This window comes from Melanotaenia boesemani, chromosome 15, assembly GCF_017639745.1.
Source record: "Melanotaenia boesemani isolate fMelBoe1 chromosome 15, fMelBoe1.pri, whole genome shotgun sequence".
NCBI lineage: Eukaryota > Metazoa > Chordata > Actinopteri > Atheriniformes > Melanotaeniidae > Melanotaenia > Melanotaenia boesemani.
The window spans coordinates 29,389,256-29,407,111 of NC_055696.1; the positions used below are offsets into that span (position 1 = coordinate 29,389,256).

Sequence of the window (17,856 nt, forward strand, 5' to 3'; positions counted from 1 at the left end):
AAGGTCAGTTTCTCTCAAATATTGTTCACAAATCTGTCTAAATCTGTGTTAGTGCGCACATCTCCTTTGCCGAAATAGTCTATCCACCTCACACGTGTGGCATATCAAGAAACTGAGACAGCACGATTATTGTACAGGTTCTCCTTAGGCTGCCCACAATAAAAGGCCTCTCTAAAATGTGCCGTTTATTGAATTGGGGGTATTCGGGGAAGTAAAAAACCAGTCAGTATCTGGTGTGACCACTGTATGCCTCAGGCTGTTGACTGTGGCCTGTGGCTTGTTGGTCCGCTCCTCTTCAATGGCTGTTCAAAGTAACTGGATATTGGCAGGAACTGGAACGCTGTCGTATACGTCGATCCAGGGCATCCCAAACATGCTCAATGGATGACATGTCCAGTGAGTATGCTGGGCATGCAAGAACTGGGATGTTTTCAGCTTCCGTGAATTGTGTACAGATCCTTGTAACCTGGTGCCGGGCTTTACCATGCTGCAACATGAGGTGATGGTCGTGGCTGAATGGCACAACAATGGCCTCAGGATCTTGTCACAGTATCTGTGTTCATTCTAAATGCCATCAACAGAATGCACGTGTGTTTTTTGTCCATAATGTATGCATGCCCATACCATAACTCCACCGTGACCATGGGTCACTTGATTCACAACGTTGGCATCTGCAAACCGCTCACCCACACATCACCCTACACTCTCTGCCATCTGCCCTGTACAGTGAAAACCGGGATTCATTTATGAAGAGAGCAGCTCTCCAAAGTGACAGACACCATCGAATGTGAGCATTTGCCCATTTAAGTCAGTAACAACGACAAACTGCAGTCAGGTTGAGACCTGATGAGGACATCCAGCATGCAGATGAGCTTCCTCAGATGTTTTTTGACAGTTTGTGGAGAAACTTTTTGGTTATGCAAACTGATTATTGCAGCTGTCCAGGTGGCTGGATGATCTTGGAGATGCTGGATGTGGAGGTCCTGGGCTGGTGTGGTTACACGTGGTCTGATTCAGATCCATGAACTTCCTCATCAAGGTATTTGCAAGCTTGATAATGAGCCATTTATCTAATTTCAGATGTGTTAAAGTAGGGTTACCTCTAAAACATGCAGGGCAGCCGGTCCTGAGGACCAGGATTGAGAAACACTGCTATGTGGCTCTGGACAACTGAAGCATGGTACCTGGTGGTGTGTGCATAAAGGTGCTGTAGAACCACTCTTGGCAGTTTTCTTTGATTTGTTTATTTGTTTGCTTTGACAGTAAACTTGTCTTGTTTGAGTTTATGTCAGAATTAAGAAACGATGTACCTGGCTGTGTCAGCTAGGAAGTAGCAGGATCTAAGTGTTTAGGTTTGTTTTGTGTATTTGTATTATTTATATTTTACATTTGAGCAAGAAAGATTTCGCTTCCTGAAGGTTGTTTGGATCAGTTTGCGGCTCAGGGTGGATGAAGAAGCAAAGCATTGTATGCCGAGTCATAAGAGGATGACTTGTGAAGTTATGGTAGTCTGGTGAGTTACCATACCATTTTATTTCAAAATCACTTTAAAAACAACATAACAGCTGATCAAAGTACCACACAAAAAAGTAAAAAGACAAATAAACATAAAAACACACAATTAAAGAACAAGGATGAAAAGCAAACTGGTTGTAGCTGTGTTCTTTGTGCAGGAGTGAAAGGAGTGCTACAGCCAGTTTGGATGAGTTTGGACTTCAGGAGCGCTGCTGGGTCCCTGGTGAACCCCATGAGCATTCAGGATTTGGTATATAAAAACCTGTCAGCAGAGCTGGATGTAGACTGGGAAGAAAGTCTTGTGGTTGGTTTTAGCTGTTAGAGAAGCAACTCAGGTAAACATGAGCTTTAATCTGAACTAATCTAAAACTTTACAGATTTCAGGGATAACTGGGTTGATTCAGAACCACCTACGAACCCAGTTGATTTTGTAAACAGGTGTAGACAGATATTCTTTTTTAGGTTTTGCCAGGTTATTTGCTAGGGTTAGTGGTTGTGACACTGCAAGCTAAAACGACTGAATGAGTTTCTAGAAGGTGTTAGCAGTGCAGACCTGATCATACAGAAAGGGAGTGTCCTGAGTCATGACAATGGTCTGGCTGTGCAGTTCTGAGTCACTCCTCACTTGGATCACTGACTCAGACAAAGTTTTTGATGGCTTGAAGTTTTCTCTCCCACATCAGGGTTGTCACATGTGAGCACAGCTTTATACAGCAGGTCGTATATATGCTGCAGAAACAAGGCTGAAACTAAAGACCAGTCACGGTTTCTTCATGTGAACTTGATGCAGTTGCATCTGAACGTCCTGCCTATGTGCTTTTGTCACTGTGGAGAAGGACATGATCAGATCACATAATATGGTTCAGTTTCATGACTTAAACTTTTCTGTTCAAGCAGCAGAAACTCAGGCATGATAAGATAAGCATAAACAAGATAATAATAATAATAATAATAAGAAGAAGAAATTTTATTTCTTGGCGCCTTTCTACACCAAGGTCACCGTACACCAAGAAAAAAAAAACAAACAAAAAAATAAATAAATTACATAAGAATTAAAAACAGATTAAAAGACATTGATATAAAAGTGACATAAGACAGACAGTTACATGATTTATAAGGAGTAAGCCAGTTTAAACAGGTAATCCTGTAAGACGATCTTGTTATGTTTTTAGAGAAGTGTGTGATTTTAGCACATTGTGGAAGTCCCTTCGATGTTAAAGCTGACTGGACTACTGAAAGCTGTTTTATCCCCCTCCGTGATAAAGGTTGAGGCACAGCCACAAGGCTGACCTTGTTTCCACTGGGAGTTCAGAAGCTGATGCAGCTGCAAAGTGTGCAGCCAGAGATGATTCGGCCTCTAAAACACTGACTGCTGCTGTTTTGCAATAGCAGACACCACACACTCATGACCTCGGTGCTGATGTTTGCCTTGTGCAGGCAAGAGCAACATCAGCAGAATGTCGTCAAAACAAAACAAAACAAAATCTGTTATATTAGAGATGGAGTGTGATATGGTCCTGATAAAAACCTGGTGGCCCTTTTATGTATTCATTCTAAATTATCACAAAGGGTAGGATGACAGCACATAAACAAGTCCTGGTGCATAATGGTGCTTTCAGGTTCAGACATAGTGTAAGAAACATCCTGTTTCTGGTCATTAGTGATATGTTTTCAAAATGGGTTGCACTTTTCCTACCTGAGACTATGCTGAGATGTGGAACACCGACTAACACATGGGTGTCCAACTCATTTTAGTTCAGGGGCCACATAGTTCACTTTATTAAAAAAATTATATATATAAAATTAAAAAGTTACCACTTGTATTTAACTAAGCAAAGAGAATAGACTCTTCTATTAGATAAATACTGCGTGAGTGATTATCTTTCAGCAGGACTTGATGAAGCCTCACACTGACCACATTGTTTCTTACTGTGGTGTGTAAAGGATGCAAAGAATCGTCCATTATTTAATAATCGTATATTATTTGAATCAATGCCTGGATTCATGGGGCTCAGATTGTGAAAGAGAGGTTCAGGGAGCATGAGACATAATTATTACACATGGATTAGCCGCCACAGAGTCCACACCTGAACCCTGTGGAGAATCTTTGGGTGGGCTGGACAAAACTTTGAGAAGTGGTCCAACTCCGCCATCATCAATACAAGATCTTGGTGAATAATTAATGCAGCACTGGATGGAAATAAATGCTGTGCCATTGCAGAAGCCTGTTGCAACTTTTTTGGGCCAGGCAGTGTGTATGTGTATTTTTTATTATTCATACAATTATTTTCTTTAAAAAATATGATACATTTTTATTCATTTTTCATAAATACTGGTTCCAACCAAGATCTGCAGAACAGCATCTCCGAACACACAACACGTCCAACCGTGAAGCAGATGGGAGTGTAAAAAAATACAATTAAATATTAAATAAATTATTAACAATGAATACATAGATAAATAATATAAAAATAAATGGTAGAATAAAGCAACTAAATAAGATCATTCAATTAAATAAAAAGAAATAAAAGAAGTGGTTTGCTGCAAACAAACAGGTGTCATTAATATTGATTTAATGTTTTAAAGTGTGTTTTTTGTATATTGTTAGATATTGTTTAATGTGTAACCTCCTCTTGTCTGTGTTCATGCTGCCATGTTGGCCAGGCCGTGCTCAGGGGACAAAAGGTTAAAATAAATGCAGAAATCTGTAAAAATCAGATCCAACTCAAACACAGAATCTGTGACAAAGGGCGGCCTTGGCAGAGTCCAACCCTCACTGGAAACAATTTAAAGACATTAAAACACACTGCAGCAGACACAAGCAGTCCTCTCCTTTTATAAAACAATTTAATTACACCAAAGAGAGTGAAGTTTGCATGCACCGCCTCGTCATCTTATCCAGCTTCAGTTCACAGCATTGGTGTATGTCCTTTCCTTCTGTTTCCTCAGAAATCCCTCCATTAAATAAACAACACTGGAGAAAAAACACTCCCTACATTTCAGGTATGATACAGTATCTGGATCACTGACAGGTTTGGGCTCCTGAGTGGGTGACATTCCCATGGCTTAACTCAGGAGGGGGGCTGGGTTTGGAGTTAGAGGCAAACGAGGAAGCTGCTGTAGAACTGGACACAACCGCCGGATTGCATCCAGGCTGAGGAAATGTGGAACCAGGGCAGTCTTCCATGACAGCCGAAACACAGGACTGCTGGCTGAACGTTCTGATGTTGTTCACCATGGACCGGGTGGAGGAGGAACCTGAGCGGGAGCTTCCAGAACGGGATGAGGATGAGGAACTGGGCTTCATCAGTTTGGCTTTGGGCGCTTCTGCATCCTCCCTGAAATAAGATGTTTTCATGAGGTGAAGCCGTGAAATTACAGCTGACTTGACTCACAGAAACGATAAAGTTACACAAAACAAAGAGTCAGAGCAGAACAGGTTGTCTGAAGTCAATGCTTTCAAAAAAATCAACAAATAACTTCACACACATTTAGGAATTTAGGAACATTTAGCCAAGTTAGGAAATTACATAAGACTTAAATTTAAACAAAATGCAATAAATTGTGAACCATTTGGTTATTAGAAAATTGTAAAGAACCATGTACCAAATATTAAAAATTATGATTTTCTTTCTTCCCAGTGAAATGTTTAGAAAAGGAGGTTTCAGACATTTCTGTCCTGCGGTCGGGTGTCCTCTGTGGATCAAAGGAGATGGAACATCACAGCTTAAAAATCTGAATCTGTGAGGATGACAGTGAAGGCATCATTTATCCTCAGATTCAATGTGCTGCCTTCTAAACGACGTCTTTTTCATGGAAGTTAACGCTTATTTCAGTTAAACAATACTGAACTTCATTCTGCTGCAGAGTAGGAAGGTGCTCCAGTTATCCACAAATAATGTTATAAATCTAAAGGCTCCGCAGTGGAACTCCTGATCTGTTGGAGGATGAAATTCCAGAAATAGGAAAAATGGAAAACCTGTCTGACCAAGAGGAGCAGGGCCTGGGCAGAACCAGAGTCTCACTGAGGTTCAACACTGAACCTGCAGCTACCTGAAGGTGTCACTACGCTGGTTCATTTCTTACCGCCGAGTATCACCATGGCAACTGATGCTGTGACTGCAGTCTACTCCAGAGAAGGCTTGTTTCAACAACACATGAAAGGCAACCAACCAATCACTTCGATCAGAATAAAAATACAAAGCTGTGGTGGTGAGTCTCTCAAAGTTAAAGAATGACTGAGATGTATCTCTTTCACTGATCTTCATCTTTCTAAGAGACAGATGAAGATCATCTGAAACAAAGACGGGATAAAGTGTTCCAAGACAGTTGGAGGAGCATTTGACAACTAATTAGGTTTATTGGCAACAGGTCTGTGAACACAGTTCACCCTAAAATCCACAAATGCAGGTTAAAGCTCTATCACGCAAATAAGAAACCACATGTGAACAAGATCCAGAATCCTCACTGTCTTCTCCGGACCGAAGCTCGTTTAAAATGCTCTGAGGCAAAGTGGAAAACTATTCTGTGGTCAGATGGATAAAAATGTGAAATTGTTTCTGGAAAGCATGGACGCCGTGTCCTGCAGACTAAAGAGGAGACGGAGCATCCAGCTTGTTATCAGTGGACAGGTGAACAGCTGCATCTCTGATGGTTTGGGGCTGCATTAGTGTCTATGGTGTGGGCAGCTTCCACATCTGAGAAGCTCCATCAATACTGAAAACTACATGGAGGTTTTAGAGCAACATCTGCTCCCATCCAGACAACGTCTCTTTCAGGGAAGGTCTTGTAGATTTCAGCAAGACAATGCTGAACCACATCCTGCATCCATCACAGCAGCATGGCTTCACAGGAGAAGAGTCCAGCTGCTGAACTGGCCTGCCTGCAGTCCAGACCTTTCACCAATACACAACATCTGTAGCATCATGAAAGCAAAAATCCAGCAACCAAAGTCCAGGACTGTAGAGCAGCTAGAATCCTGCATCAGACCAGAAAGGGACAACATTCCTCTCCTAAAACTCCAGCAACTGGTCTCCTCACTTCCCAGATGTTTACAGACAGGAGAGGGGATGCTACACAAAGCTAAACATCCCCCTGGAACTACTTTATACAGACATGTTGCTGCCATCAGATTTACAATATTCTGCTTTTCTTCATATTTTTAGAGCATCATAACTTGTGCAAATGCAACTTGAGTCCCGTAGCTTAAAACAAACACATAATTTGACGAAATGATGCAAAGCTCAGAAACTAAACTCCGACTAATAAGAACCAATGTTTCTGAGATTTGAAGAGTTCAGATGGGAAGTGCTTGTAGCAGCTTTTCTTATCTACCTGATTTCGTTTGGAGTTTCTTCTTCTTCATATTTCTCTATCTCCTTTTTGCGGATGACCATCCAGATAGTGAGGATGATGAGAAGGACACCGGAGGACACAGCGACAACTGCACCAGCTACCACACTCATTCCCCTCACATCTACACACCAAAAACATAGAAGTCACAGCAGCAGCATGAGAAAGGGTTATTTGAACTCAGAAGTCTGGAGACCAGTTTATATCTTCTGTACCAGTAAATCCAACATGAAGTGTGGTGGTGTGGAGCTACCTCATCATCTGTACTGATGCAAACATGCAGCTCAATCCATCCATCAATCCATCAATCCATCAATCCATCCATCCATCCATCCATCCATCCATACATACATACATACATCCATACATCCATACATCCATACATACATCCATACATCCATACATACATCCATACATCCATACATACATCCATACATCCATACATACATCCATACATCCATACATACATCCATACATCCATACATACATACATACATCCATCCATACATTATCTTTACCAGCTGTATCCTGGATGGTGTCCCAGCTGACATTGGAAAACATGCAGGGTAAATGACACACAATCATTCTGATTTATTTAAATGAAGAATTATTGGTAATATGTGTGTGTAGAGTTTAAAGTGTTGTTTGAGAAAACAGCATTTTCTTCTGAATTAGAAGTTTCAGATGAGCAAACTTATGGTCCAGTTATGGTCCACTCACAGCGTATCTTAACATCCAGGGTGCAGGTCTCTTCTCCAACATCATTGCTGGTTGTACATCTGTACACTCCACTGTTGTCTTTGGTCAGATTCCTCAGGGTCACAGTTTCTGGTTTTTTCCAGTCTGAGGTATAAAGAGATAGGAAACAGGTGCTTGCTGTGATTCTAGACTGACCAGATTTATAATGTGAAACTGTTTGAGCTGCTGTCTTGACCAGGACTCAGATCTTAAATCTAAATGGGGCCTTCATGGCTAAATAAAAAGCATTTAAAAGAAATAAAGATCAAGCATTTGACTGTAATGGAAATGGGAGCTTGTGGTAGCTATGATGGCATCATGAACTATTGGTTCATCAAGACTACCTTTGCATCTTCAGCTGATGTGCTGGAGCCTCATCTGTATGATCTTTGTTTAGCTTTAATTTTGAAGTATAATCTCTCTTTGAAAGGTGTGGGATGCCAATTCATTCAAAATAAATAAATACTGAAATTAATAAATGTGTCCATGTAACAGTTGCAGCAGTAGACAAAGTTTGAGGCCACTTTGATGAGTAACAATCTTCAGAGAAAGATTGCTGGGCTCTGATTGGTCCTGACCTTACCCTGCTCCTCCTTTTGATGTTTCCTCTTGGGCTTACCTATTAGACATAAACACTCTGAGTTCAGTAAAAGCTTCTGGTCAGCCTGGCCTGATAATCTGGTTAAACATAGTGATATAAAGCAGATTCTCCATCATTCATTGTTTGTTTTTAGCTTGTCAGCAGTTATCTTCAGTAAGATCATGGTCTGACAACAGAGTGCTTAACTGTTCAATCAGTGCAGGCTATGGTGTTTAAACATAACTTCGTAGGTAATAATGATGTGTTAAGCAGGTGGGACATATATCCCTCCAATACACTGTGATGAGATGAACATGGAGGGGACTAGCAATCTAAGTTCTTGGAAACCTTGAGAGATAATTGCAACAACCAATCATCTGACGAGTGTAGAATATATATCTCTATCGGTGATTTTCAGATCTACCTGTGATTTCAAACTGAGAGCTTTAACTCCCACATATTGCTGGTGCTTGTATAGCGTCAGTGTCTTACCAAGTAACAGTTCACAATGTGGACAGGAGGGCATCTACCCCCTGATAAACACCCAGTACAACAGCATACTTACCTATATGAGCCAGTAGAGGTAGCCTGCTAGCATACCTGCCATTTTCCACTACCCTCTCCCATCTGTAGAGGATGGGTTCAGACCCATCAGCGGACTTGCAGCTCATCTTAACATCACCACCCTCTGAGAGGTTTCCCTCCATCCAGCAACGTGGTCTGGATGGCTTTACTGTGGACAGGGAACCAACGCACATATTATTTTCAGTTTTTATCCCATTCTAACTATAATAATACCATACTTTACTGCTGTACATTTTAAACCAAATTATGATCCTTTCTTAAACCTAAAGATGTAGCTCTGATGCCTAAACCTAGCCAAACTGCAGCTAAAACTGGAATCAAAGAGAGAGTGGGGAAAAACCACAAGCTTCTAAAACAAGTTTCTAACTCAGAAGGTAAATCTCGGCCCTGTTATATTCTGCAAACACATTTTCCTGATTAGGACTTGTTGATTTATTTACAGGGAAACATGCCAGAATGATGCTTTTGTCAACATTTTTTGTCAACAAAACAGCCACTTGCATCAATGTCTAACAACACTTTGTGCTTCTCTGACATGAAGCAATACAGAAGTACTGATGAGAATGGTTTGATCTTTCTGTAACTTCCTCAGTCTTAACACAAGGCAGAGTGAGTGCAGTCAATCAGGCGTAACAAACACTTCCAGTACACTCATGAGCCCTTGACCTGTCAAGAACAGCAGTGAAGAATCCATTAACACCTGCTGACATCTGGCTTTACTTGGCATTCATTCCTCCGTAAGCAGACATGAAAATATTGTTCAAATGTTTGAGAAATGGTCTGTTTTGTGAAAGTAAATTGTTATTTTACTTCTGATCGTATGTCACGTCCCCTGGCCTCTGGCCTGGACGTGTATGAGAATGACTGCTACATATCCTGCAACCCTTCTCCCGGCCTGCAAGACCTCCTCCTTTCCCTCCTGTACGGTGATTGGCTGCCTTCGGTTCCACCTGCTCAGGGGAGACCCACCCCATCCACCTTACAGGACAACTCCACCACACTGCTTCCTCCTCGGCGACCAACCAACGGGAGTACCGGTCCTTAAAAGGGAGGCGGTGACGGTGATCAGGGCAGCTGTGTTCCTCAGGCCCACAGCTCGCCAGTTTGGGACTTGCATTTGTAGTGGCTGGTTGATTTACCCATAGCGGTTTGTAAGAGCATTATTCTTCCCTTTAGTTGAAGACACCTGAGTGGTTGGTTTAATTGTGATTCTGCGCTCGTTCTCTCTTTAGTTTGTGTATTTTGGTTTAGCAGACATCTTTTGTTGAGTAAACTGTATGTTAGATTTGGTTTAAGTACATAGCTCCATTTTGAATAGTTGTAAGAGCGATATTTTGGTTTATAGGGAACTTCTTGAGTTAGTGTTTATTGTTTGACTTATTGTTTACCTCGATTGAGGACACCCTGAGTTAATTAAGTTTCTTTTGTTGTAGTTGATGGCCTTAGATGCCCTGATTTATGTTGAACCCGTTTTTGTTTTGTAAATAAATAATTGTTAATATCTTATATTTTGTCCTATTTGTTTTGTTGACGACCCTATCACCCCTGGTTCTAAAAGGGGTCGTAACATCGTAGTAAGTACTGCACAAACCATTCATTTATTAAAGCTCTTTTTGTGCACATTGAGGTGTAAATCATATATTGCTTACAATAATTATTTGTAATATTGAGCCTCAGTTGTGTTCAATACATGTGAATTCATGTACAAAGTAGAAACCTGGCCGTGTAAAATGTGTTTGATTTTATGTTGAGTGCATAAATATTTACATATTTCATTGTTTGTTGAGTAAAAGAAATCTATGCCCATTTATACAAAATGTTGATGTCCTTGGTATTGTACTGTATATTTTCAGTTTTACAAAATCGACTATCAGTTAAGCCAAATCTCCCCTAGAACTTGGCTTGCTGGAGTTTTGTTAGCTATCTGTCAAGACTTGCTCAGACACAAAGTCATGAGAACGGAATAGATACCTTTTATTTTTCTCATTACAGAAACTGACCATAATTTCTGAAGTGGAGGCTGTGATGCTGTTAGCAACCACTTGTGGAAAAAACCAGAAGAGACTAATCAAGAGCTCAAGAGCTGGCACCTTAGTCCTGTAGGATAAGATCTGTGAGGATGAGACAGGATTAAACTAGCTGCTTTAAAAAATAAAAAAAAAAGAAGCCTGTTTTAAAGGTGGTGTTAACATATTAAAGCGAATGAGGTTTTCTCGGCCACTCACCCAGAACTATGAGACTGATGGTGCTCCAGTGGTACTGAGAACCCGTCTTGACTTTGCAGCTGTACTCTCCTGCATCAGTCAGTGACAAGTCTTTGATCAACAGGGAGGCGTCGCCTTTTAAGAACTCTCCGGCGAAAGCTACTCGCCCACGGTCGGCTTCACTGGGGTCAAAAACCCGGCCAGCAAAGTAGGTTATCACCTGGTGGCAGAAGTTAGAGTGGTGGGTGGGCAGACTGGTGACACGGGGGCGACAAGAAGCAGCTAGCCTTTAGAGCAGGGCTACTCAATTCGGTCCTACGAGGGCCGCAATCCAGCAGGTTTTCCATGTATCCCTGCACCAACACACCTGAGTCAAATTAGGTGGCTCTAACAGCCAATCAGGTTCTACACAATGACTCATTAATTTGACTCAGGTGTGTCAGTGCGGGGATACATGGAAAACCTGCTGGATTGCGGCCCTCGTAGGACCGAATTGAGTAACCCTGCTTTAGAGGATAAGATATACATTAATTTATTGTTGTTTATCATTATTCCATCATCTTTTTGATGGAAAGTTAAATGATTAAATGTATAATTCCAGTTTCCTGCTGTTGAGTGTGAAGCTTTAAGTTTTATTTTCTTTATTGAGAATCACATTACTGATTTATACAACAGCTTCAGTCTCGTTATTTCCAACAGGGAGATTCTGCTTTTATTCATATATAGCAAATGCCATCTTTATATACCTTATATACCTATAAATCAATCCAAGTAACACAAAGGACCACAAAAAACACCCAAAGCAAATACAAAAAGAAAAAAATAATATATGTACAAAGTAACATTTACTAATTATTTTTAAATATGGGAAGGATATCTTGGTTTTATATACATTTACAAATTCTCCCAAAGTCTTTTGAATTTTGCTTCTTGCAGCAGTGAAGAAAAGGTTATTCTTTCCATCACAAAACCACTATCTTAAACCACTCTTCTATAGTTGGGGTGTCACCATTGCACCAGACTCTGCTACGAACACACCTGCTCCTGTCAATCACCGCCACTCTCCCTCTCCAGAATACTCTGCAGTGGCTTCCTTCTTCAGTGTTCTCTTCACCTCGAAATGAATCCGAGCAAGTATCCCACAGACCGCTCGAAGATCTCTTATATTATTTCCTTACTTACAGGACCGGCTCTCCAGTGGGTGGATGCGCTTTGGCAACAGGACAGTGCCGTGACACAATCCTATCCCCAGTTCAAACGCCACTTCAAGGAGGTATTTGGCATCCCCCCCGGCGATTCCACCATCCAGGCTGTTCTGGCTGAGACAGGGAAGTAATTCCATCACCGAACACACACTCAGCTTTCGCACTCTAGTGGCAGCCAGTGGATGGAACGAGGCAGCCCTGATAACCCATTTCAGGATGAGTCTGGAACCAGCACTCCGCCTTCAACTTTCAGCCTTTGATGACAATCTGGGTCTAAAAAAGTTTATCCAGCTGGCCATCCGTGTAGCACAGGCATGTCAAACTGGTCCAGCAAAGGGCCGTGTGGCTGCAGGTTTTTGTTCCAGCCAGCCAAGAGCACACAGTTTGACCAATCAGCTGTCTGAAGACTGAGATCAGTTGATTGAATCAGTCAAATCTGGTGTGCTGCTGCTTGGTTGGAACAAAAACCTGCAGCCACACGGCCCTTTGCTGGACCAGTTTGACATATGTGGTGTAGCACATCGACGTGACTGCTGTCTACAAGACAAGCAACCCTCAGCCATCGCAGCCGAGGTGCACAAAGCAGAACCCATCCAGATGTACACGGTCCATCTGACCCCTACAGAGCACAGACGGCGTCTCACCAACGGACTTTGCCTTTACTGCGGTCAGGCGGGCCACCGTTTGGATACATGTCTGATCAAACCTCCAAGATCCCGGGTGAGTTTGGCATGCAGGGCCTCAATTCCCACCAAATCACTCACTATACCTGTAATTATAACTTCTCCTATGGAATCTTTGACAGTCACAGCTCTCCTTGACTCAGGCTCCAAAGGCAACTTCATTTCCGGGTCACTAAAACACCGGCTACAGGTACAATGTCACCGCTGTCCTAAGCCATATAATATCCAGTCCATAATCGGGAAGAGACTCACCCCACACAGCATTCTTCTTCAGACTCCATCCCTTGCAGTTCAAGTAGGTGGATTACACCGTGAACACATGTCATTCCTGGTACTAGACGGAGCCACTGTTGACGTCATACTGGGGCAACCTTGGCTGGAACAACATGACCCGTTAATTTCATGGAAAACAGGAGATGTATTACTTTGGGGCTCAGCCTGTTACCCAACACGTTTTCCCTGTATACCACGTCCCAATCCTGACTTAAAAGTTCATCTCGGATCAACCTCAATAGAAAGTCCTGACATAGGCTCCACTGATAATATTCCCTCTGAATATTCCTCTTTCCAAGATGTGTTCTGTCCCTCTAAAGCTGCCCAGTTGCCACCACATCGGCCCTCTGACTGCACCATAGATCTCCTGCCTGAGGGAAAACTCCCTGCAGGTAAAATCTACCCTCTATCCATCCCAGAAACCACAGCCATGGAGAAGGAGGAGGAGATGAGTGGAAGACTGCGTTTGTTACACCAACCGGACATTATGAATACCTCCGTCAGTATTCCAGGGGTTTATGAATGATATTTTCCATGACATGATCGATCGATTTCTGATAGTATACCTTGATGACATTCTGATCTACTCCCCAGATCTTCAGTCCCATGTTTGCTATGTGCGTCAGGTTTTGGACAGCCTCCGCACACACCGCCTGTTCTTAAAAGCAGAAAAATGTGCTTTCCACCAATCAGAGGTGGAATTCCTTGGTTACTTGGTGGGACCACAGGGAGTCCAAATAAATCAAAAGAGAGTGCAATCCATCCTGGAGTGGCCAACACCCACCACAGTAAAAGCTCTCCAACGTTTCCTGGGGTTCGCCAACTTCTACAGACGTTCATACGGAACTTAACCTCACTCACTGCTCTGCTTACAGCCTTGCTGAAGAATAAACCTCGGAGCCTCAACTGGACGTCTGAAGCAGAGACAGCCTGGCACAAACTACAAAATGCTTTCAACAACACTCCAGTATTACGCCATCCAGATCCCTCTCAGCCCTTTGTTGTCGAGGTGGACGCATCCACAACTGGGGTCGGAGCCGTGCTGTCACAACGGGTTGGACATCCGCCCCGCCTTCATCCCTGCGCGTTATTTTCCAAACGGCTTAGCCCTGCAGAACAGAATTACGACATCGGGAATCGAGAGTTACTCGCCATCAAACTCACCTTGGAAGAATGGAGACATTGGCTGGAGGGAGCTGTTTGTGGTCCTCACCGATCATAAGAACCTGCGCTACATCCGGGAAGCCCGACGGCTAAATCCTCGTCAAGCCAGGTGGGCCCTCTTTTTCACTAGATTTAATTTCACTATTAACTATATTCCAGGGTCCAAGAACTGTCGGGCAGATGCCCTGTCCCAGGTCCATGATAAGGAGGAGATGTCTGAGGAGCCTCCGCCCATACTGCCCACACAGGTGATGGTTGGGGCCATTCAATGGGCCCTGGACAAACGCATCCAGGACACACTGGAGGAGAGACCTGCACCTCCAGAGACTCCAGCAGGTCATATATACGTTCCACACGAATTTCGGCAACAACTTGTGGATACTGCACATGCTTCTCCAGGCACGGGTCATCCGGGGCTCCAAGCCACTCTGGGACTACTACAACCTCGTTACTGGTGGCCTGGCATGTCCTCACAAATACGGCAATTCGTGGCTGCATGCGCCACCTGCGTGCAAACCAAAAGTCCTCGACATCTGCCAGTGGGCAAACTACAGCCGCTGCCTGTTCCACAACGACCCTGGTCCCATTTGGGTGTGGATTTCATAACAGATCTTCCTGCTTCCTGAGGTAATACCTGTATACTTGTAATGGTGGACAGATTTTCTAAAGCCTGTAAACTCATACCCTTTGCTAGTATCCCTACCGCAGCAGACACCGCCAGAGCTATGTTCGAACAGGTATTCCAGAACTTCGGACTACCAGAGGACATCGTCTCCGATCGGGGCCTCCAATTCATCTCTCGTTTCTGGCATGCCTTCCTTCGTTTACTGGGGGTCTCTATCAGCCTCTCATTGGGATACCACCCTCAGACCAACGGCCAAACAGAAAGGAAGATACAGGAAGTGAGTAGGTTCTTCTGGACATTTTGTCACTCACATCCCACCCCCTGGAGCGAGTTTCTGCCCTGGGCCGAATACACCCAAAACTCGCTCCGTCAGGCGGCTACAGGACTCACACCGTTCGAGTGTGTCTTAGGTCGACAGCCACCTCTCTGTCGACAGCCACCTCTCTTCCCTTGGAATGGAGAATCTTCTAATGTGCCTACAGTGGACGAGTGGTTTAAGCACAGTGAGCGCATCTGGGCTCTGGGGAGGTGGGGGGTACTGTCACCGTTGCACCAGACTCTGCTACTAACACACCTGCTCCTGTCAATCACCGCCGCTCTCCCTCTCCAGAATACTAATGAAACACACCTGCAAGTAATCCCGGCTCCAGGACTTATAAGCTCCAGTTCTCCTGCCAGTCTCCGTCGTTCCTCGGTCATGCATGCAGAATTCTTCCTCTTCCCCGTCCCAGTCCCGACTGGCCAAGCTGACAACTTGGACTTTGTATGAACTCGGAGATCGTAAGACTCATTCTGAAGCAAATTACCCTGTGAGTAATAAAACCTGTTAATCCAGTCCTGTCTCCGTGAGGTCCTTCGTAACATGGGGCTTCTGGTTTTAGCCATTTCTTCATAACTGCTTTCCTTGATGCGATGTTCAACATCCTAAGCAAATTTCTGTCTTTATTACTTGCAGAGGCTGAGTGTAGAAATGCTGGTCCTCCCAGCTCCCATTTTAACAGCAATTTATTAGATAATTCTGCATAAACAAGTGACCAAAAAGATTGTATTTTGGACAGGTCCAAAATACATGAAAATGATTTGCTTCCCATGAGCCGCAATTTCTCTACCAGCTGGAGGAACTGAAATATATGATTTTTGAATTGGAGTAGTGAAGAACCTACAGGTCTTCTTCCAGCCAAATGCTCTCCAGGAGTTTGAATTGGTAATTTTCCACTGGGATTCACAATACTTTATCCACAATTCATTTGAAAAATAGCTGTTATATTTTGGCTCCCATTTCTGCCTTATATGAAATTAATTTACTATTTTATTTGTATAATCTTGAAATTATTTTGGACCCGGAATCCCCCTGAAAGGCAGTGATAAAAACATCCAGCAGTTTATCAAGTTCAACCAACCTTCTTTGACAATGCCAAATACTGTATATAATTATGCACCTGCAAGAATTAAAAAAAAAAAAGTTATGGCCTAAGCAGTTTATTTATTTTTTATCCCTTCATCATAAAAAGTGCAGTTGGCAGAAAGACTCTTTTTAGCCCAGTTCTTAAAGCTTGCATCCATCCTGTTTGAGATGAAATCAGCGTTGTGTGATCACCATCGAAAGATCTTTTTATCTATAAGTTGCTCTCCTTTTGTACCAATATTTGACCAAATTTTAAGAAGTAGATTAATCCATTTATTGCCAATTTCCATTAAGCCTTTAATCAACTCAGTGTCTTTCCACTTGGCTTTATTGCTGGATTTACACCAGCAATAAAGGATTCTTGCTTGAGCTGCTCTATATTAGTCCTTTATAGAGGGGCGGTGTGGCTCAGTGGGTAGAGCGGTCGTCTTGTAGCCTGAGGGTTGCCGGTTCGATCGTTGGCCTGTCGAGCTTGTGTCGATGTGTCCCTGAGCAAGACACCGAACCCCAAATCGCTCCCGATGAGTCGTGGTTAGCGCCTTATATGGCAGCTTCCACCATCAGTGTGTGAATGTGATGTATAATGTAAAGTGCTTTGGGTATCATTCCAGGTACAGTAAAGCTATATAAATACAGACCATTTAAGCATGAGAGTGTGACGACCCCTTGTTACAACCCTGTGAAGTCTAGGGGAAAAAGGGGTGGCAACTCTATATTTTGCCTGCAACGATGCAGAGTTGGATATGTAAAATAAAACCCAATTTTACAAATGTGTGCAATAATGAATAATTTTCAGAACAAAAGGCAAAATATCCGCTGCTAATTAAACTAAACACAAACAAAAATAATACTGAACATAAGGTGTCCTGTGACAGGAGTATAAAGCCCACAATGGCAGTTATCAATAACAAATAAAAGAAACACAGATCAGTAGATCACCAGCAAATGAGCAAATAAACGCTTACAAAGACAAGGATCTACACTTCAACAATGCACAAGCTCCAAGACAGCAAAAACCAATCCTCTTTTGGAAACAGAGCTGTAATCATGCTCAAACAATTGTCCACAATGGTAAACTGTGCACCAGTCTGACACAGCTGCCCGGATTGAAGGTGATCAGGAGCATATAAAGCGGAGGGGTCTTCCTGATTGGCTGGCCACAGGGAAGTCGAAGTAGACAGCATCAAATCCTGGAGAAGGAGGGTGGATCCAAAGGCACAGGACCAGCAGCGAATCACCTGCAAGCACTGGCACAGTCCTATTTACATACCAGGCCCCAAGCTGACAAGCCTAGGACTGTCACACCCCTTTACCTAATTTTAACCTTTTAATCCTCCTCATTAAAGTTTTTTTCATTTATCTCAATTGGAAGCATCTGAAATAAATATAGTACTTCCTCATTATTATTTATGTAAAAAAAACTCAGATATGTTTTTGTTGTTGTTGTTGTTTCATTTGATTGAGGATTCCTGTGTTGAGTCTCTGGAGAATTTAGAAAGTCTTTAAAAAGTTTTTATTCTTAAATGA

General features: G+C 42.7%; 1 protein-coding gene across 1 annotated transcript in view; it reads right to left on the bottom strand.

Moving 5' to 3' along the window:
• Positions 1-4,050: 4,050 nt before the first annotated feature.
• Positions 4,051-17,856, bottom strand: part of LOC121654996 (CXADR-like membrane protein) — a 33,507-nt gene continuing 19,701 nt past the window's right edge. The window contains exons 3-7 of the mRNA XM_042009413.1: positions 10,996-11,194; positions 8,751-8,918; positions 7,588-7,710; positions 6,850-6,991; positions 4,051-4,853 (exon numbers count right to left, since the gene is read on the bottom strand). Coding sequence (XP_041865347.1) covers positions 4,538-4,853; positions 6,850-6,991; positions 7,588-7,710; positions 8,751-8,918; positions 10,996-11,194 — 948 coding nt within the window. The 3' untranslated portion in view covers positions 4,051-4,537. The remainder of the gene's footprint in view (positions 4,854-6,849; positions 6,992-7,587; positions 7,711-8,750; positions 8,919-10,995; positions 11,195-17,856) is intronic.